This window comes from Mastomys coucha, unplaced genomic scaffold, assembly GCF_008632895.1.
Source record: "Mastomys coucha isolate ucsf_1 unplaced genomic scaffold, UCSF_Mcou_1 pScaffold13, whole genome shotgun sequence".
Lineage (NCBI taxonomy): Eukaryota > Metazoa > Chordata > Mammalia > Rodentia > Muridae > Mastomys > Mastomys coucha.
The window spans coordinates 65,547,743-65,569,198 of NW_022196895.1; the positions used below are offsets into that span (position 1 = coordinate 65,547,743).

At 42.1% G+C, this 21,456-nt stretch overlaps 1 protein-coding gene across 13 annotated transcripts in view; it reads left to right on the forward strand.

The window, feature by feature from the left end:
• Tcf4 (transcription factor 4) overlaps nt 1–21,456 on the forward strand; it is a 345,876-nt gene that overhangs the window by 252,946 nt on the left and 71,474 nt on the right. For 2 of the 13 annotated variants that reach the window (XM_031365975.1, XM_031365976.1), the window contains exon 1: nt 41–458. The exons of 10 other annotated variants lie outside the window; for them this stretch is intronic. In XM_031365975.1, the coding sequence (XP_031221835.1) occupies nt 390–458 (69 nt within the window). In that variant the 5' untranslated portion in view covers nt 41–389. Of the gene's footprint in view, nt 1–40; nt 459–519; nt 871–21,456 lie in introns of those variants that run through there. One more of the 13 variants, XM_031365977.1, reaches the window with a different exon arrangement.

Genomic DNA, 21,456 nt, shown 5'->3' on the forward strand with positions numbered 1-21,456 from the left:
AGAGAGAGAGAGAGAGAGAGAGAGAGAGAGAGAGAGAGAGAGAGAGAGAGCGCAGAAGTGAAGCCTGCAGGAATTTGTAAGATTCGGCATTATTCGAGGAACTGAACTGATAAAAACCCCTCGGAAAAGTTGCAGCGATCCTGAGTGCTCGGCTGCGGCGCTGCACAGGCCGGGCCGCCATCCAGCCTGCGCGAACTTGAGCGTCTGACAGCAGCGCCGGGGCCTCCCCCGCCCGCCAGGAATGGTCTCTTCCTGCTTTGCATATTCACCACGCTTGGCCCGGCCATATGGGAAAATGCAACTGAAGGAATTGTTGTGAAAAAAGGGACAGCGAGTTTGAAATAAAAGTTGTTAGAGTGGTACTGAGGAGAAAAAAAGAATCCGAGGCCATGTACTGCGCATACACCATCCCGGGCATGGGCGGCAACTCTTTGATGTACTACTATAATGGGAAAGCGGTAAGCGAACTCGGGCTGCGAGGGGCATTGGGGACAAGTTTTTATGGTCACTGGGATGAGCCTTCTAGGCGGGGAGCATTGTTTGCGAAGTTGTGCAGGACTGCTGCACCTTTCTCGGTGCCATGAAATATTTATCATCTGCGAGTCCGAGGACGTTTCTCTTGCCTTCTTCTTGCTTTTTGACTTTCCCCCAGTAGAGAACCATCAAAGCTTTCACCAAGCTTCTGAAAAGTAGATCCCAGAGAGAAAGTTTGCAGTCAGGTGAACTTAGGAGGTTGTACGATTTAAAAATAATACTAATTTAAAGAGGACTTTTTTGGCAAAATTCTTTTTGCTTTCCAAATGATTGGAAGGAGAAGCAGATTATGAAGAGTGCCGAGAGAGCTCAAGTTAGCCTGAGAGAAAACTGGGGGTAAGTTTCTCTCCGGATTGAGGTTTGGTGCTGTCTAAAGTCTTACTAAGTTGGAAAGTATTGGGGAGTAGACAACAGATAAGAGATTAAAATAGACCAAAAACTTAAAACGGACATATCTGATGGAGTAGATTATATAAGCTTGTTTTTTAAACCAAAAAAGGAAGGGGGGTAGGGAATAAGAATCCATTCGTGCATGTAACAATATTGCAAGTTATTTGTGCTCTGTGGCATTTTCCTCAATTTCCCCCCTTCTAACAGAAAGATTTTATTTTAAGTCGGGGGAAAGTGTCTGGTATCTTTTGTATAACCCCAGCAGAAGGTTTATACTTGCCATCTGGTGGTTTATTTTATTTTATTTTATATTTTTCCTTCGCCTGGGCCCTCTGAAGGAAAAGGATTTCAGTATTTTGTAAATTGGTATGTGGTACTCTCAGGAAGAGTTGGGCAATGGAGGAGTAAATTTTCATCTTAAAATAGCAAAGAAGGGAGATGGCGGTGAAAAAGCAGCCCTTTATAAACCGTTCTCAGGTTGAACTTTGAACTTACATTTGGGCTGCTCTTAATCGGAGTGTGACACTTGGGCCACACGAGACCGATCAGAGCTTTCACGAAGGTCCAGTTCAGAAGCACTGATTGGCGCAAGGGAATGAAATGTGTGTATGTGTGCTGGTATACGTATGAAAGCCTATATATACGTATATACACACACACATATATATACACGTAAATATGCACAGATGTATGCATATTGCTTACTTCTCGTGGGCTACACTGGTATGTATGCATATACATGAGATTTTGAGAGTGTAGCTTAAGGAGTTTAACAGTCATCCAGGTCTATGAATTATCACTTTTATTTTGAAGTTCCAGTAAATCATCACAAGTCTGTAAACACTTATCCTTTTTTAAAATCCCCCTTTAAAGAATATTGCCTGTAATCAGAACAATAGCTAAATGTGGTAAATAAAGTCGGTGTTGAAGTAAAAGGCTTGTGTTATGAATTGGTCAGTGTTTAAATCTGTGACCTTAAAAATTGGGCTCAGAGAACTCAGTTTTAACAAGAGTTGTATCTGAATCGCAGTTGGTACGGGTTCCTGCCTATTTAACACTTTTGCCTGTGAGCTCTTAGACATTCCCCATAATACACACCATCATATTTCTGTTGATATGTATATATTTTTAAGCCTCTTTTGGGTAAACTTCACGAATGCTGTTAATGTGATCAGCAAATGTGCCTGTGAAATAGTAAGATACAGCCCAGGAGTCTGATGCCCTGTGCACTAAAGAATTATATATTATATATTATATGCATGTGCATAAAAGACTATATGTTACATTATTTATTACAACAAATACAAGTTGTGGGTTTTAACTTTAAAATTACCAGTAATGAATTTTATATGTTAATAATTAGTTTTACATCTTAAGCAGCTGAATTGTCAAATTTTTAGTTAAGGCTTGGGCATTTTAATTTCCTTATGGCCTAAAGGAATTTTTTAAAATATGTATTCCATTTCTACAGCTTGCCAGTTGCCTCTACCATAAGAAAATGCTGACTATGACATCATAGCACTAATATGCCCTCACAGTTGCCAAATATTTTGGTTGTTAGATTTTTTTTTTTGAAAGGATGGTACTCATAAAATCAAGATCACTCTGTCACAGGAAATGTATTTATAGGAACTGTTTTAAGACGTTTATTAAAAACAAATCTGGTGATGTGTATCTCTATTGATTCAAACACTAGAAAGAGGCAACTTGTACATACATTATATTTAGGAAAAATAGCCATGTGGAGCCTCAGCAGAAAATCTTGGAAACCATGGATGGCCACCAGTGCTTAGATTTCACTTGGTGACATAGCCAGCAAAGTCCACTTGTGTGTGGTCCACAGAAGGCCCAGTTCTAGACCATTTTCCAAGACACCCTCATGCATACCCTGGGGAAACGGATTTCTGTTTATTCCACAGTGTGTATTGTACTGGCTCTACTTCTACATTCAGCTGCCTTTGGTTTGAGGCCAGACATCTTGTGGAGATTGTATACGTCATGCATTGATTGTTCAACATGTCTATGAAAGTGACTTTACCTTTCTTGAATTTTGTTTGTCTGGGGTCTGACTATTTGTATCGTGTGTGTGTGTGTGTGTGTGTGTGTGTGTGTGTGCGTGAGAGAGAGAGCATGCCACTGTATTTTCCAACCTGAACTGTTAAGCTTGGCCCCCTCTATGGCACAGGTTTTCCTCTGAAGAAAGCCCAGCACCGAATTCCTTCTTTTTTCCCCAGTGACAAGTCAATTACTTGTTTAAATTCAGTTTGAACTCTCTGAACTGAGAGAGGCTAGAGGAAGCAGGTTTTTCCCTGTGAATAAACAAAAGAAGAAAAATGGAAAATCCTTCCCAAACACTATGATTTTTAGGTTGCAGCAAGAATACAAAACACGACTGATGGTCTTCTTTTTGAACCAGCAAACACAGTGTTTGTAAAATCTGCTTTTCTCCCACGTCCTGGCAAGAGAAACACTTTAATCAAATGATATTTTGGGACAGACAAAGGAAACTGTAGATGGGCTCTGTCACCTTAGGATAGGAAGGGCCCCTGCTACAAATGCCCAAATTGCTGCCAGGCTCGCACGGAGGAGAGTGACTGTCCTTAAGTGTGGACTTCATGAGATAAGACCTTAAATAACCTTAACCCAAGAGCTCCCAAAGAATAAATCTTGAGTGTCAACGAGAGAGTATTTGTAAAACTCAGCTTTGCCTCAAGGGAAAAGTCAGTGATCTTGCCAGTAATTTTTGGTGTGATTTTTTTTCCCCCTATACATTATTGCTTTACACATAAGCGAATCCCAGTCTTAGCTAAATGAGAATTTGAAGGAAGTATTCTTCAGCTATCGGAAAAATGTTTCTGGAAGAGTAATGTTTCTTTCGAGTGTTAAGAACTGTAGCTTATGTCAAATTGTGCTACTGTCTGTCTTTTATTCAGACCATAAGAAGTTCTGGGCATTACGTAGGGCATAGCCTGGTCTATCAAAATAAATAAATAAATAAATGGGCAAAAAGAAAGCTAGAATTCTAGCCCTAAATTTTGGGTTTTTTTTTTTCAAGTTTTACATGCTCACCAAATTTGAATTTTAATGAGTAATTATTTGGTCAAATTCCATATAGCTAAAAATATGGCAATTCCATGTAGATAAAATTCTGGCAAATGAAATTAAAAACAAAAGTGGTAAAATTTCTCCCTAATGGTAATTTCAGATCACACCCTAGGCTCTCTCGGCAGCGCGTGCGTGTGTTAAGCCGTCTAGAGAAACCTGTGATTATTTTAATTGCTCTTTTTTACTTCATCTTAACAAGCTCCAAACCGTGTTTCAAACTAGTCGTTTTGAAATAGTTATTTGTCAAGTCATCAGATCTCAGAAGGAGAATGAGAGCCAGTGCCCCGTGTTTATAGTCCAACGGTTGGTCATATTATGCAGGCTTTTCATCTTCAGAAAGTTCAAAGGCAAAAATGAAGCGAAACTCTTTTTTGATATTAAGGCCGCCCAAACCCAGAAACGTTGGAATAACAGGATCTCTCAGCTCATGGTCGTCCTTGGAACGAAGTTCACCTATACACAAGTCAAAATCACAGTCAGCAAGCTTTTTCTAAGCTCAAGTGTGAAGGCTTCAGTTCTTTTGAATTGGCCATGGCAAGGGGCAACATAAAAAGATTAATATCTTAATAGTACCAGAAATAACATTGCTAAGTACAGTTTTAATATGACCTTTTTAAAAAAAATCCTGGCTAGGGTAGTTAAAAATAAGTAAGTACTGGGTTTTAAAGTTTTCCATAATGTGTTCACTCTGCAAATTGAAGTTGACATTTTAAAAGTTATTTTAGAAAATTATTATTTCAGAACCTTGGCTATAAACAAAAGGAACCAGTATAAATTCATTTCAATTAAAAATATTTTAGTTGCTAATACAAAGAAAAATGGTTAGATCAGAAACCTGATTTTTTTTTTTTTAGCTGCCTGCTAATGTTAAAAAAAAACTAAGAAAAAACATGTAGGAAAACAAATATATATATATATGTGTGTGTGTGTGTATATGTATATAATATACATACATACATATAATATAATATACATATATATATACACACACATATATATACATATTAGCTTACTATTTGATATTATTGACATACAGAACATTTTAATTGAGTGACTTTAAGATAACAATAAAATTGTTTTCCTGTCTGTATTTACTTTCTTAAAACAAAATTATGTTGATTTTGTTCAATAGGTTTAAGCTGGTAAATATTCACCGAGCACTTAATCTTAATACTGTAGCAAGCCCCTTGCTCAGCTGCCTCTGATTAAATTTCCAAAAATCCCTGCTTGAGATTCGCAGATGCCTGTTTGAACATTTTTTTTTTTTTTTTTTTTGCCGGGAGGCTAATTTCTTAGGAAGAAAATGTGTGTGTGGCTCGCTTTATTTAACCCCTGATTTCTGGAGGGTTGGAATGCTTTGACGCTTGGGAAGTACCCGGCTCCCAGCACTAGGTGATGGCACTGTTTCAAGAGTTAGAAGGAAGGGCTCAGGAGCAGGGAAGAGGTGGTAGGCCAAGGCACGGTCAGGGGAGAACAGGAGGGCCTGGATGGTGGTAACTACCTTTCCAACTGGTAGACAGGAAATTGTACTGCATGCTTCCTGCCCCTCCGTGCCCTGATTCACAGGGACATCCTTACTGTCTGTTTTGTTACTGCTCTTTCATTTTTTTATTTAAATTTGTTTTTATTTACTTAGTTTTTGTTGTTGTTGTTTTGTGTTTTATTTTTTAGTAAAATTGGGAAGGCACCATGGAGGCTTAAGGATAATTTTTTTTCCCTCTAAGCCTTACTGGTCAAACAGCTTTACCTTCTTTTAACTGGAAACAATATCAGATTTCGTCATCGTGAACACTGTGTATGTGTCCATTCCCAAACCGTCTTGAAACTTCTGTTACTTCTCTGGCACTGTAAGAGATGTTGCTGTGTCCTCTCTTTATGGTAGGCCATGTTCATGGTTAGCAGTCTGCCCTCAGGAGCGTCGTCGCATCGTCGCGAACAGACCCAAAGCCCCTTAACCCCTGACCCGGTGAGAAGATAGAACTTTTGAATAATGGCTGGGGTAAACTTAAAAGTTGTTGAAATTGGGCCTTACTTTTACACTGAGAAGAGAATTCAACGGGAGCATATGTTTGCTCCCCACAGCAAGCCTAAATGCAGTAAGTGATGTGTAGCTGTTTTGTTTTTTTTTTTTTTTAAATCCCCTCCAATATTGTTGGGCTTACACAAAGGCACATTTGCTCATCATCGTTATAGAAGGAAGACGATGGAGGATCAAGTGTTTTCAAATTTTTAAGTGTCTGGTTGGATTTTTATTTACTCATTGGCCCTCAATACTTTCAAACATAACTCTAAGATGACACAGGGCAAAATGAGATGTGATAAAAATGATGGGCGGTGACAATTGAAATCCTGCAGCGGAGCCCTACAACAACTGTCTGTACACCCCCAGAATCAAATGAATAGTGTCAAAAGCGATGGGAGGCAAGTTAGTGACAGCAGAAGTTACCCCTGGAGCTTGTAGAACATTGAAATCCCTACAGACTTCTAGCTTTTAAATGGATAACTTCTATGGTGCATTGTCATATCATGTAAGGTGAACAGTGGAGATAACCCCTACATTTTGTTGAGCAAAGTGATGTTTTCTCTTCTGAAGAACAGTTCTTAAGGCCCTGTGAGAATGTGTTGAGAAGTTGACACTAGGCTTTCGTCTTTGAAGTGCTGGAGATCTGTAACTCCCAAACTGCAACTTCACCTTCCCAGGTGTGCCACGGTCTACCTAGAATATTTAAGTTCCATTTTTCTGATAATGTTGTCTTTACACTCCAGGCTGCATTTATTACCTTTTCCAGTTTTACCCGAACCCTTCCTCATTTCTTAAGGATGCCTGGCATTTTATTCCCAATGACTTGGAAGGGAGTGTCATAGCCGTAGTGTTTTTGTGTGGAGGGGACACTGCCTTAAGCTCAGTTCCCGCTCCCCCAAGTTGGCTTAGAGTTTGAGCTGAAACACCTGAGCAGTAGGAAGTGTCAGCTCCCAGACGTGAGGGCCACATGGCAGCTCCACTGAAAACAGGCTGGATTTGGTTGCATCCTCCAGGGACCTAGAGCTGCACCTTCCTCCAGACCAGATTTCACTCATCTTGAGAAGGGGGCGCATTGGGATAATGGGTGGCACCAAGTGGGAAAGAGTTGAATTCCTGCTGCTTCCATTGTAACTGACCTGAAAATGAACAAGGATGCTAAGGATGGAGGCCTAACATTCGACTTGCCTTGTTCACCCCCACAAACCTGAGGGTGAGATTTATAAAGTACTGAACGACTGCACCAATAATGATCCTACTCTCGGGGGAATTGCTATGTTGGGAAAAGCTCATGCACCATTTTAAAAACAGTTGATGCATTTACCAACCACAGTCTATTACTGGAGCCCAATAAAGTTTACCCCAGTGTGGAAACACCCCCAGTTTTTATTGTCAGCCATCCAGTGAGCATGCCATGAACTCTCACCTCTTCTTGGATCCTCACCCCTTTGGTGATATTTTACCATCTTAAAATATTCATAATCGAACACGTTTGAAAGACTAGATTCCCACCTCCAAGAAAGGAAGAAAAAAATATAAGTGTGCTGTAGACTTTCTTGCTCTCTAAAATGTGCCATTTTTTTAGTAAGGAGAATAACACTGCATTCCTCAATAGTTTTTCTAGCGAATAAAGCAAATTACATTGATGTTACATGCATATTTAAACTCCATCCAGTTAAGTACTGACGTGATTAAAATAATCAAATGTATTACTTAAAAAATTAAAAAGGATAAATTCCGTACCCCATTATTTTATTGACTTTTAAATATAAATTGCAGAAATGTTTACATTCCTAATGGCATTATTAAGATAAACTGACAAATCAGAGGGAAAAAAAAGTTGATTGGCCAGCACATTATTATTTCTGCACCTGCTATTACAATTTAGAAGAGCCTAGCAGGTCTGAGCAGGGTGGATGGTGGATTTTTTTTCCCCCCTTAGGCTTCCTTTGTGTGATGGTGGGGGTTGGGATCAATGTTTAACAAGTGTGGTTTCACTTTGGAGTGCCTTGGTGTGTGCTGTTGTGATTAAACATCAATAGAGCATTTCTCATAGCTTTGGAGTTAGTGTGCAAACAATAGAGGACAGGAAGGTTTCGCTGGACCTGATGCCTTGAGCCTCCCCGGGGGAGAAAGGACAGTCAGCCCTTCAGTAGGACTTGTCCAGTGCCAGCTATGGCCAGCTCCTCAGTTCTGTCCTGGACATCAAAACTGGAAGAAAGACTTGAGACTTTTTCCCCCTTTAAAATATTAATCTTCAATACTGTATTTTATTGTGATTATATGTCTGCCAGGAGGTTAGGAAGACCTGAAGAAATGTCTGTAGAAGATGTGGGCATGTAACATTGCTAAGACTTGAAGCACTCCTCTGGTCCCTTCTGCTCTTAATCTGGAGTACCATTTTCCCAACATCTGACTTAGTGTCTCTGTAGCAGAGATGGCAGGATTTGTTAATAGAATTGTAAACTGTTGACAATACTTCTTACCCTACAGGTCTCACAAACCAACTTCCGCCTTGCGGGGATAATTGATGCTCAGTACTTGTCTTTTACTGTATTCAACTCTATTTAATGGAATGCCATTCCATTCTCTGAGAGGCAACGGTATTCTAGCTGGACCGAGAGGGAAGTATATTGTCGTATGCCAGGGCTAGTTAGAGCTTGTAGAGATGTGGATAACACCCCATTACTTCCTGGAGGATCGTGGTTACCCCCAATTCACAGGAGTTTAGACTTCGTCCTACAATAATTGGAACGCCCAGACTTTAATAACGCTTAATGTGTAGCATGGATCCCACTTAATCTCCTGTCTTCAGAGCAAAATGTTTACATAAATGAACTCTCAATTCGATATCGACTATTTAGCCTCGTCCCTTCCAAACTTAATACTATTTCCATAATTAAACATGTTCGGTAGTCGCCATAGGGCTACTTCTTAAGATCCATGCTCAGCCCTCTTAAGCCATCTGCCGGTTAGGTCAGCAATGAAACAGGAGCCTGATTTTATACATTAAAGTACGTGAGTTCTTTGCCATTGTATTAGACAGTCTGCTTCAGAGGGAGCAGAAGATAACATTCCACCATAGTTTCATTTTGTTATATTTGCAACAGAAAATGTATGTGCTCAAATCGGTTATTTTCAGCCCATGACAGCTGTGATATTTAAAATGATCACAGCTGTTGTGACTTAGAATTGATTTTTCTATTAACACCTGAAAAAAAAAAAAAGCCCTGTGCTGTATTAAAACTTAAATGACATGAGTGTAAAATTAGGTATGTTGATGTGAGTCCGGTAACCTCACTTCCCAGAGCTCTCAGCATGCAACCAACCACTGGGATGCAGGCAGCGAATGGGCAAGCACAAGGTGCTGGGTGGTTCCATGCGGTTCACTTTGAGAGGGTTCATGTCAAGGCAGATGCTCCTGGCGCCACTTTACAGTGTCAGCTCTGCTAATAAAACCTTTTAGGATTCAGTTTACTTAATTAACCCCTAGAAAGATGCCTTACAGGAATCATTATGAGAACCTGACCTCTGCGCTGCAGAGGCTGTGTTATCTTTCAGAGACAACACCGAGAAATGCAAATCTGCAATCATTTGTCCCTATGGAGGGCGGTTTGGTTCTGTGGCCTTTTCCTCCCTCCCAGACAGAAGGAGAGAACAATAGCAAAGAAGAACCAAGTCATTACCTGTGCAGTTTTAGGCGAGCCCTTGACTTAAGAGATCTTGACGATGGTTTGGATTCCTACTCTGCATATCCACTAAACTAAATCAGAATTGTGAGTCCTAGGTTCCATTGGGCTCCTCAGATGTTTCTAGTCCCAAGTTGGTTGGTTATTGGAGCCTTGATGTAGCAATGGATTGACTACGTAACCATGCAGCCATTCCAGGCCTTTGCTGAGGCATGTAAAGCTTACAACTGGCCTGGTGTGGGATTATTTATGAATAATAGTGCCTTCCCAGATGCACTGCCAAGGGGGAGCAATGTAGATTAAACTCCTTGGCTGGTCCTCTGCTTTTCGCCTTTGTAACTCAATCAGAATTGAAGGCATGGTGGGTTTGACTGTGATAAATGTATACCTGGATGAGGGAAAGAATGGATGGCTGGTGGGTGGATGGATAGATTATGTAATTAGACAGTAACAGATAATGCTAATTATTTATTGCTCAAACTTGTTTATCCATCAGAAAATTAGATACAGTGTATAGGTTTGGGTCTGACATATAGATGTGAGCAAATCAGTTGGAAATGCTAAACATTTCTGTTACATAATTAAAGTCAATATAGAGCTCATCTGAAAAGTTCTAAACCAAACACAGACTGCTGACTTCAACGCTGCAGGTCCCAGTATCACATTCAAAATGATCATAGGTGGAAATGGTTTTACCCTGTGTTCAGAGGGCAGAAGATACTTCTAGAGATGTTTATAGAAAATCTCAGAAGATCCAAATGGGCATTTGTTGCTGACAGACTCTGATGACAAACATGTATCTCTAGTAGGGTGGTGCCTCCCAGGGGACAGATGGAAGCAGTTTTGATTGTCACAATTATGGGGAGAGGTAGGGGGACGCTACTGGTATGTGGTTCTAGAACGTAAACCTAGCACAGTGCACAGAACTGCCCCTCTGCAGAGCAGAGGCAGACCAGTCCTGCTTTACACATGTTGGATCTGGACATTTGTAGTTTATTCTTGCCATGGGAGCCACATGTCGAGTTCCTTCCTGTCTTTCTTCCTTCCCTCTCCTTTCCTGCCCTCCCTCTCTCTCCCTCCCTCCCTCCCTCCCTCCTTTTCTTCCTTCCTACCTACCTACCATCTCTCCATGCTGTTGCCTAGCCCTTTCCTTCCCTTCACCTCGGTTTCCTACGTTTCCACTTCTCCTTTCGCCCTTTCCCATTCTTTCTTTCCCCCTTTCTTTTTCCTCTCCTTCCCAGCTTCCTTTCCCATTTAACCTTACCCTCTCTTACCCTCCAGCAAATTTCCTTCTATTTTATTTCTTTTTGATATATCATACTATACTCCGTGATTTGCCAAGAAAATGTAATATTTCATTTGCAATATTATATAGTAAATTATTTGTGAACTAACTGGAATGACTTCAAAGCAGCTGCTAAACTGTGTTGAGCCAATAAGGAATATATTCTCCGATATATATATATATATATTTTGAAATATTGGGAACTCCATCCATGTTTCTTGCCTTATCGTTTATCCTAAAAGCAGTGTATTACTTTTTTCCCCAGAGTACATAAAAAGGAAAAAGGGAATTAGCCTAAAGAATAATTGATAATGATATAGTCATATTTGAGGGGAGCATTAAGGATATTATTTGAATCTTTCATATATATATGTGTATATATATATATATATTATAAATATTATAAGGATTTACAAAGATTAAAGTAACCCTGAGGAACTCTACAGCTTTCCCAATAATGCAGTTTTTGTTCTTTTGCTTTTTGGGTTTTTTTTTTTTTTTTTAACCCTGCTGACAACTGGTGGCCTCTCTTCCTGGCCCTGCTCAATGTCCATCATTACTGGAACTTTCTGGCTGTGATTTAGAAATGGATACTGAGGCCTAGGTTGGCTTCCCTAGTCCTCTGTGCAGGAGGGTAAAGGATCTGATGGCAGAGTCTTAATACCCACCAACTTTTAGAACCCAAAACACCTCACTTCTTAGAAGCCAAGTTTTAGAGCTGCCAAGTCTGACAGTAGCCTGTGCCACCCTTCAGTTTCTGCTGTACAAGTTTGGGCTATACAAGGTTTTTCCAAGAACTGATCAGAGTAGACAAGACACAGTAGACGGGCCGTTCAGATTCACAGTCAAACTTTAGTGCAGGTAAGTTCTTAGTTTTTAGTGCCTTGGTTCATGGGATTGCTTCTCTGCCCCAAAAGCACCTACACCAGGCTGTACTGATTGCTTCCTGGAGCCCTGACCAACTCAGCCCTGTGCAGCTCTAGGGAAGTCCCACCCACCAACAGCTAGAGAATTAACTTCAGCTCTGCCTCTTTCAGGGGTACCTGTGAATTTGCCCTACGCTGGCTTTTTGGGGGGTCATGTTGTCATCTTGGGCAGTGCAGAATTGTCTGGATTCATAGTGAGCAGCTACAGAGATGTCATTTGACCTGTCACCATGCAGAGAAGTACAGGTTGCCATTCTGATAATTCCACTTATTTGAGCACTTCCATTTATGGGAGAAGGTGATTGTTTTACATCATCAGTTGATTTAGCTCTCTTATGGGTCATTGTCCTTGTTTTCAGTTGTGATTAAACACTGATTATCTGTGTCAGGTCCTCAGTATTTCTCTGCTATTCTGTGAACCCCAGTATAATCCTTTGGATACATTTAAAGCAATAATATGCTTATTTTTGATTTCAGAATGTGTTTTGTAAAAAGGCCGGTTATGTGATATTTGTGTATTTATAGGTTATGAAACCTTTGTAGAGTGCTTTTCTTTCATGTTTAGGCAGCCAGTACTTTAAAGCTGTGATAAAAGCTAGACTAACTCTTTCATTATTGTATTAACATTTGATAAAATACATCTGTAAGCCTCCATTCCTTCAGAACATGCTCTCAAGTTCTTCCCAAAGTAATGCAATCCTACTGCATCCCATAAGGCAGGTACTCCAGAAACTGTCAGCCCATTTCAAAGGTCAATGCTACCCGGACAAACGGGGAGGCTGCTAGCCAAGTGTGCCTGTTGCCATTAAATTTAATGATGAGAACTAGAAGCGATTTTTTTTTAAAAATTAAGTTTCACTGTTACACCAACTACATTTGAAGTCCCCAGTCTCATGTCCATATTGGGTAAGCACAGGGATCTCTTGCATCAGTCTAGGAAGCTTTGCTGGAGAAATCCCTGTCTAAGAAATGGAAGCCTGTATGAATTATATAAGTTGCTGAAGGTCACGTGGATCCTGAAGAGGCAGAGTTCCGTCCACCATGTATTTCAGTATCATGCTTTTCCGTCTTTTTCTTAACTTTAGATAAGCTGATGCCAATGCCCCTTGTATCTTACCAGCTGCTCACGCCCAGTTCTATTTGTTGCTCTTTAATTTAAAGTTAGCCATTGATATTCCCAGTCTTTTTCAAGGATCGGTCCCTTAGTCTGTTTGCATAGAGCGGAACTTTGAATCTCCTTTCCTCCCTCTCAGCCAATGGGATTCTGAAGGACAGGGTCTACCATGTCTTAAGACACCTTAAGCTTATTAGCCTATTAAAGACAACCAATCCATGCTGACATGAAAACAACCCAATAAATGCGATGCATCTGACCTGCACACCAATGTCTCTGTACAGTAAAGTGAGCCTTGACTGGACGGCTCTCCTGACGTCCACAGAAAGCAGACTCCTCTTGTATTGTTCTGTCAAAAAGTAAGTTTTCTGGAAATAGATAATATGCCCGTTCAGGTGTTTTTGAGCACTGGGAACACATTCATTAGTTCCTTCATACCTCATATCTACCTTTCTTGAATAGACAATGAGGAATACCGAGGTTTCCCCATATCGTGCGGCTGCGCAGACTAGGTGCTTGGCACATGCTCCAGTGCTTTCTTTTAGGTACCACAAGCCATGGTTTCTCTTAGTAATAATCATGGTGTCAAGAGGCATTCGCGCTCTGTGCGCTCTTTCAGTTTGGACCATGTTTCGTTCCTGTAATGCAAATACCGCTTTAAACTTAGCAATGCCAATTTGCATTAATATTTTGGTTTCATATAGCTAGCTATTGCATCTCAGAAACAAGTGCATTTTAATGAGTACTGGCAGAATGATAAAAAGGTTATTCATTAAATACTATTGTAGAAAATACAGCAGTTGGTTGCCAGAAATCATTAAAGCCAAATATAGTGTGCATTGAGTCTCTGAGGATGCCCCTCTTTAGGAGTATGTGACCCTGTGGTATTCAGTGCAGTAAGGATCAGTGCTATTCATGAAGGCATGAAGGGTGGGGTTAATTAATATAGAATACAAGCCAGTACACCACTGACACCAGTGTTGATTTTTAAGTTTTAAACATATTTTACGTTTTTGATATCTGTCACAAGATCATAGGGCATCACCTCAGAATTAGTGCGAAGGACTGTTAACAGTCAGAAAGACTGAGTTGTAAAGTAATGTGTTCTTAAAGCTTACATTTTGGTCTTAAATCTGGAGTGGAGTCCCCACCCTCCCTTTTATGATTTTTTTTTCCCTCCCCTTTCTGGGAATGCTTTATGAGAATAGTGAGCAATATATATTTTTTTCTTTTTTTCTTTTCCTTTTGCAGGGTAACATAGGGAAAAATTACAAATTTGCAACTGGCTCTTTAGAAACACGCTACTTTAACACATGCGCTCTCCCGCTGCTGCCATGGCTGTCATAGCTTGTGGTTCCTAATTATAATGAGCTTTTTTGGTGGTGCTATTGCAGTTGTTTTTCCCTGCAACCCCCCCCCCCAACTCACTTTTCCCAGAAGAGAGTTCCAAGCCTTTGAAAATTCTCATGATTTTGCAAATCCACTCTATTTTTGTCGCGAATACAGGAAAGTTAAAATTGGCTGGTCGGCTGCCATGTTTTGAATCCAATTTTAAAGCAACCCTTTGCAACCCGGGGAGTGAAGCTGACATCTTTGTATCTGTAATGAAGATAATTACACCTGCAAGGTGACATCACTAGCAAAGTGACAAACGCACTTGAGAACCGAGTCCCCTGTCTCCTCTGAATCCTGTAGACCACTTTTGGCATTCAGCTCTAGACACTTCTTTCATGCCTGTCGTTTGAGAAGTTGCTTTCAGATGAATTTACTAAAGCTGACTGACACGGGGTTAAATTAATTCTTTTCTTTATTAGTCGAAGTGATACAGGCCGTTCTTGGACTAATGTAGCTTAATTAGTGGTCAATTAAAACTGAACATTGCTGAATTGAAGTTCTTTGATCAAACTCCCTGGCATGGGCTCTCTTTCTTTAACTAGCCACCATCTTGAATTCATTTGGAATCGGTAGTATAAACAAGTTTAAAACTGGTTCTTTTATAAGAAAGTCAGCAGGCTTGTATAGCTGCGGTTTCCTTTTTTTACTTCTGTAGGCGGCAATTCAAAGGCTAAATGAAAACAGCGCTACACTCTGGAAAAAAAAATACATTTTTAAAAGTAACAGTGAGTCGTCAGTAAGCAGTCAGTGCCCCAACTCGTTTATCTGTAAATAATTAATACGTGCTCTCCCAATATAAAGGACCCCCCCCAACTCTCCCACTAGAGGGCCACAGTAATAATAAAAAGTGGAGGGCACATACTCAACCCACCTGGCAGTAGGGAAAGGTGACTGCTACAGAGATGGGTCCAGTCGCTCCTAAATTCCCACTTCATTGCACATGGGATAACATTTCATCTCTGTGCCTTTGAGATTGGGTCTGAGATGCCATGTAAATTGGGTGTGGATTTCATCATTTCTTTTAGAGGGCATTGCTGACTTCATATGAGGGGCTGCACTGTCACTTGGTTTAAAGTGTCTAGTGTTTTTGGTACACTTTAGGTGCCATTATCCCCCTCCCCCCCCCCAAAAGGGGGTGGGAACGAGAGGTTACTGAGTAGTTCATGCAGCCTCATCCGTTACCTCATGCCCTGTCTTAATATTTAAAGTACATACGATGCTCTTGTCTAAACATAAATTGATAGCATTCAGAAATCCCAGGTTTTGAAAGCTTATCAACTTGAATATACCATAGAAGATGGCATTCAGTCGATGCTGTGTACTTTAAAGTATTAATTAAGATGACTAGTTTTTGTACTAGAAACCAAAGTAACAAACTACAATGAAAGAATGAATTGACCATCTGTAAATGGCTTCTTCTGGATTGTTCGCAAGGAGGAGAAAAGGGGAGTTTGGAAGTGACCCCTCCGCAACAACTGATAAGATTCTCCAGTTTTCGGCCCATATATCCAAAAATTATAGTTATAAACTGTAATTAAAATTAAAAACTCCATCCCTTGACAGAAAGAGAAATTGTTTATAGTCAATGCGCCTTTCAGCGCTCTCTCTTGCCTTCTCCCTAAAGGGCTGATTAGGGAGAATAATTGGGGATGATAGCGGGAGGAAGACGACAATTCCATTTAATTAAAGATAATTTATTTTACTTTAAATTGGTGATGTCCCACATGAATAAGAGTAGATTTAGCAGATAGATTTATTAATGGGTACTGACATCTCACTTGACAGAAAAAGCAAACATTTTCTTTCTTCATTGTTTTTATTGCGTCCCAGCACCTGAAATTGCTGTCAGCTAGCTTCCTCCACTACTTGTCAGAGCTGTAGGCTTTTCTACCAAATATGCAATTACTGGTTTATCACTAAAACCAACTTGATCCTCTCCTGAGTTTTTTTTTTTTTTTTTTTTTTTTTTTTTTTTTTTTTTTTTTAAGCCAAGCTCTTGAAAAGCCTCTCAGGACCCCAGGACTGACAGAAGAGACACTTGCTTCTTAATGTATGTTTACTAAGCTGATCTTCACCAGGGTTAGTGCTCTGAGTGTGGCATGGCCTTGGTATTTAAATAATGCCCATCACATTACCACTGGTTGGGGACAGCACACACTTGAAAAGTCCTTCAGAGAGGCTGTCCCTCTAGTGTTCTGGGTAATGAGGAACACCACAGGAGTAGCATGTGCAGAACAGCCAGGTTCACTTCTGACGAAGACATCGGAACAATTAAGGCCCTTGGTGTGATTATGTTGTTGTTGTCTCCTGCAGTTATAAACAGATCCTTGAAGTTAGGGGGGAGATGTTACAGTTCCAAAGAGAGTTCAAAGAAGTGCACAACTGTTTTCTTTATATTCTTCCCAGTCTGTAATCGTTTCTATACAACACATGGTTAGCGACATTTGTAAATCACTTTGTGCTTCTGACAAACTTGTCTCCCCCCCCCCCCCCCCCCCCCCCCCCCCGCCTCAGCTCTGTTTGTTCCCTGTGCCATTGCATTCAGACCTCCCCTTGACACCACATTCCTTTATTCCAGTTCGTGTTTTCTGTCGCTCCGTCCTTTCTGTCCACTCACCTAGTATATTTCTTTCGCACTGGATTTTTCTTTGTATAAAGTGCAGGTCCCCACCACTTCTTCCTCCATGGGCTCCTCTCCTTTGACTTATGGCTGTGTTTCTGTCCTCTGCCTTGACTTACGGCCGTCTTTCTGTCCTCTGTCACTGTCCTGTTTATATATGCCTCCTCTGAGCCACAGCTTTCCCTTGCACTCGGGGTTCAGTGGTAGCCCTTTCCAGCTTAATATTTAGAAACGAGCGTATAATAACCAGTGTTTACCCAGCAAAGGGGAGGCATTAGATTTTTTTTTTCTTTTCCTTTTGAGGGCTAGGAATAATAGAGTTTTTATTTTTATTTTAACCAGATGCTTACATGTTGCCCTCTTCAACAAGTTCTCTTTTCAAAATGGATGTCAGATCAATGGTGGTGCTTTTGAAGGATTAGTCCTTATTAAATATTGCTTCCCATGTTGTATTAGTCTTCCCCTCAGCCAAAGCATCTTTCCCCATTTATCCTTCCAGCGAGCCTGACCCACAGCTCCCTCCCCTTTCTTCCATCTCTTCTGTTGCTCCTCCCCTCCGTTCCTCTTGTGTTTTTTCTTTCTCTGTGATTATTGACTAGGTGATACTTTCCCCAAATTCTCCAGAGAGAGCAGCAGCCTAGGTGGACAGTGGGATGTCTGCAGTAAATTCTAAATTTTCTCCAGAACTGTACAGCCGTGAATCCAGGTAGTAGGGACGTGAAGAATGGCATTTCGCTAGACTATGGCTAGGCTGAAAATCCTAGGAGGGAAAATAATCATGATGATAGCAGATAATATCAGTTATAGGGTTGGATAGTAGGGTTAGCGTGTGTGTGTGTGTGTGTGTGTGTGTGTGTGTGTGTGTGTGTGTGTGTGTATGTGCATTCATGTGTGTGTTCATATATGTGTGTGTGTGCATGAGTATAAGTGTGTGTATGTGTGTGTGTGAATGTGTATGTGTGAGTGTGTCTGTATTTTGAGTGCATGTGTGTGTATATATTCATGTTATGTGAGTGCATATGTATATGTGTTAGTGTGTATGTGTGCATGCATGTATGTGTGTGTATGTGCATGTGTGCGTGCATATATGTGTATGTGCATGAATGTGTATATGTGTGAATGTTTGTGCGTGCGTGCGTGCGTGCGTGCGTGCGTGCGTGCGTGCGTGCGTGCGTGCGTGCGTGCGTGTGTGTGTGTGTGTGTGTGTGTGTGTGTGTGTGTTTAGAGGGTGAGCCTTGGGCAGCCACTGACACTTTCAGCAAGTTGCGCTTGGTTCCTACTGGCCTAGAAAGAAATAGATAGCTTGGGTCAAAAGCAAGGCATATCCTGGAACCCAGTGATCCTGGCTGTCTATCCTGGCTTACTTTCTGGCTCCTCCATTTCTTCTTTGTTTGTTCAACTGTTCCTACAGCAGTCTCCCTCTCCATTTCAAGCACCTTCAGCCTCTTTTATTTTCCTGTGCTTGCTTTACTGCCCACAGTCAAATGATGTGAGAACCCCTTGAGTTACCTGGATGGGATGCTCTTGTGAAGTGAGGTCCCTGTATCCCAGGGGAAACATGAGAAAAATTTTGAGAAATAAATACCTGAAAAGAAAGCCAGGTATTGTGACAAATGCCTGCAGTCCTAACACATGGTTGGGGGAGGCATGAGGAGTTATGGGGGAGGCATGAGGAGTTATTGGGGATCAGAGTTAAAGGTCAGCCTTCTTGACATGGTGGGTTGGCAACCAGCCTGAGCTACATGAGACCCTGGCTCAATAAAAACAAATAAATGAACCTGAAAAACTTAACTACAGTAGCCCCAGACTGGAAGCACCAACCACTTTGACTCTGTAAAACCAGGTCTGAGCATAAAGGCCTCTGATTCTGAGGTAAGAGGAGCAGGGAGTGACAAGGAGAAACCTTGCTAACCATGGTGTAGATGTGGCTCACACCAGGGTGAGGCCTGGAGCCTGGTCATTTGGGTGGCTGGGCCCGTCCCACACCCCCTCCCCTCCACGTACTCCTCCCAGCCTCCTCCTGGGTCCTCCCACCCCCAAGCCAGTCCCAGGCCTTGATGCAGACATCTGCAGGTCTGAGGCACATATACCCAGCCTGAGGTCGACTCTCTGCCTCCCGCTATGAATTCTGGGCTGTGGTCCTGCTCCCAGCTCTTGCCTGTCAGATTGCAACGCTGATGCTGTCAGCTGCGCCTGACCAATCAGCAGACACCACCCCGGGATGAAACTTAAACAATGCAGATGCTCAAAGGCAGGGTTATGTTTCGTGGACCACGAAGGGAGAACAGAGGTAAGGACTCAGTCTCCCCAAAGTGGCCTGTCCCCAGCCTGCTTGGTCTGACACTTCCTAAGGGACACCACTCTGCTCTGCCTCGTTGCCACCTGCTTCCCCCTACCTTTCTTCCCTGCCACTCACCAGAACTTTGGTTGACATCCCCAGACCACGCAACTCTATTCTCTTCAGCCTGGTCACTCATCTCCTCTCCCTCTTGGCTTAGCTCGCTGTCCCTGACATACCTGCTTTGCCTCCAGGCTACAGGACCTCGCTCAGGTCTTGCCACACTTCAAGGGAGAAAGGGCCGTGGGGCTCAGGACAAATGCACGGAATGAATAGGCCTTATTAATTTTCCCCACTGCGGAACAGTGGAATTTATCCTTCAGGTTATAAACATACTTGGCTTTCTTACCACTGAGACTTATTGAATTTTAAATTGAGTTTAAATCTTCCTTTTTTTGGAACCGGTTTACATAGAAAGGATATAAATAGATCCGATCTAAATAAGGAGGAATCAGCCCATCTTGAGACTTGGGGGTTGGGGATTGCTCTCTGTCCCCCTTCCTACAGTTGCCAGCGTTAACTCACCCGTGTCCCGCTGGCAGAGGAGCCGTGTGGCTGTCATCTTCTTCTGTTTTAAGTATTTAGTTGGTCCTTTTATAACTTAGAATGTTTACAGGGTTCTGTACTCCCTCGTCCCATCTGGAAAATATTTAAACTTCATACGATCTATAAGATGAAAATACCGCATATAAGGGGGCTACGCAGAAGGAAGAGAACGGAGAGCCATTGCCTGTGTTTAGACTCAGTCGTTTGCTCAGAAGCGGCTGCTGGAGGAATTGGAACAAATAGCTTGGGGGGGGGCGCGGGGGTGGTTTGGTCCAGGGCTGTACATTCCACCACAGAATGAGCCTTGGTTTGTAAAACTGACGTTCTGTTGTGACTTCCAGATCCAAACAAATCTCTGCAAATTTCTGCCCGATCGAGTTAATAAGAAAATATATACATGCAGAGGCGAGAGCCGTGCGCTACTTGGCGGTTCTGTCAGAGCCGGTGGAAAGAAGAACTGATTTTACCTTCTGTGTTAACAGCCAGCTGGCAACTGCCAGGACCTCTAGCTCCTCTCCATTGCTTTATCTTCTTTCCTATTTCTCTCTCTGATGGAGAACAATAGGATGCAGAAAAAAAAAAAAAAAAAAAAAAAAAAAAAACCTTTGACTAGGAGAGGTGGCCAGTACAGGATGGGGTCACTCTGCTTCTAATTGCCTTGTAATTGGGGAGTGGTTTCCACTTTTCCTAATGTCTCACTGGCTGGAGGAAAGGAAGACAGATGTGGCTGGAGCAGGAACAGGTTTGTCCTAGCCGGATGTGCAGAGGGACCAGAGGGTCATTTCCTGCGCTAGGCCTGGGATTGGCTTAACACCTGTGCCCATTTTCCCCCTGAAGGATCGATGACCTTGCGTTAACCCAGGGTGACCCTTAGCCTCTGCCTGTTCTCTGGGCCGCCCTCTTGGCTCTTGGACCCTCCTCCCTCTCTCATTCACAGGTGGTTCCTGAGGCCCCATACACTTGTTTTTCGTGGTGCATGGTGCACTTAGCAGCCCCGGCAAGTCCTGCAATTTCATCCCTCTCAAGGGGCTGAGAAAGGACTGTGGAGGGCGGGAGGAGGGGTTGCAGAGAGAGAGAGAGAGAGAGAGAGAGAGAGAGAGAGAGAGAGAGAGAGAGAGAGAGAGAGAGAGAGAGAGAGAGAGAGAGAAAGAGAGGTTGCAGTTTGCATGTGCTTTTCTATTTTGTGGCTCATATGGTATCAATTACCATTTGATGGCAACGCCAGGCCCGGGGCCCTTTGCATGTTTGTCCTGTGAGAAAGATCTGGAAGAACCGACATATGGTTTTGATTGCCGCAATTGCAGGTTGATAGAATGAGCACAGGGGTGAGGTGGGTGGGTTTTCCTTCCGGCCCTTTCCACTCTGGGTTGCTAATGTGCTTTGCTTGTGGGACTGGTCTTTTCATCATCCACCAACTCCCCACCTTCTCCTCTTCCCCACCATCCCCCACCTCTCCACCCCTGTGCTCCCATTGCCCTGCCTCCTCCTCCTCCT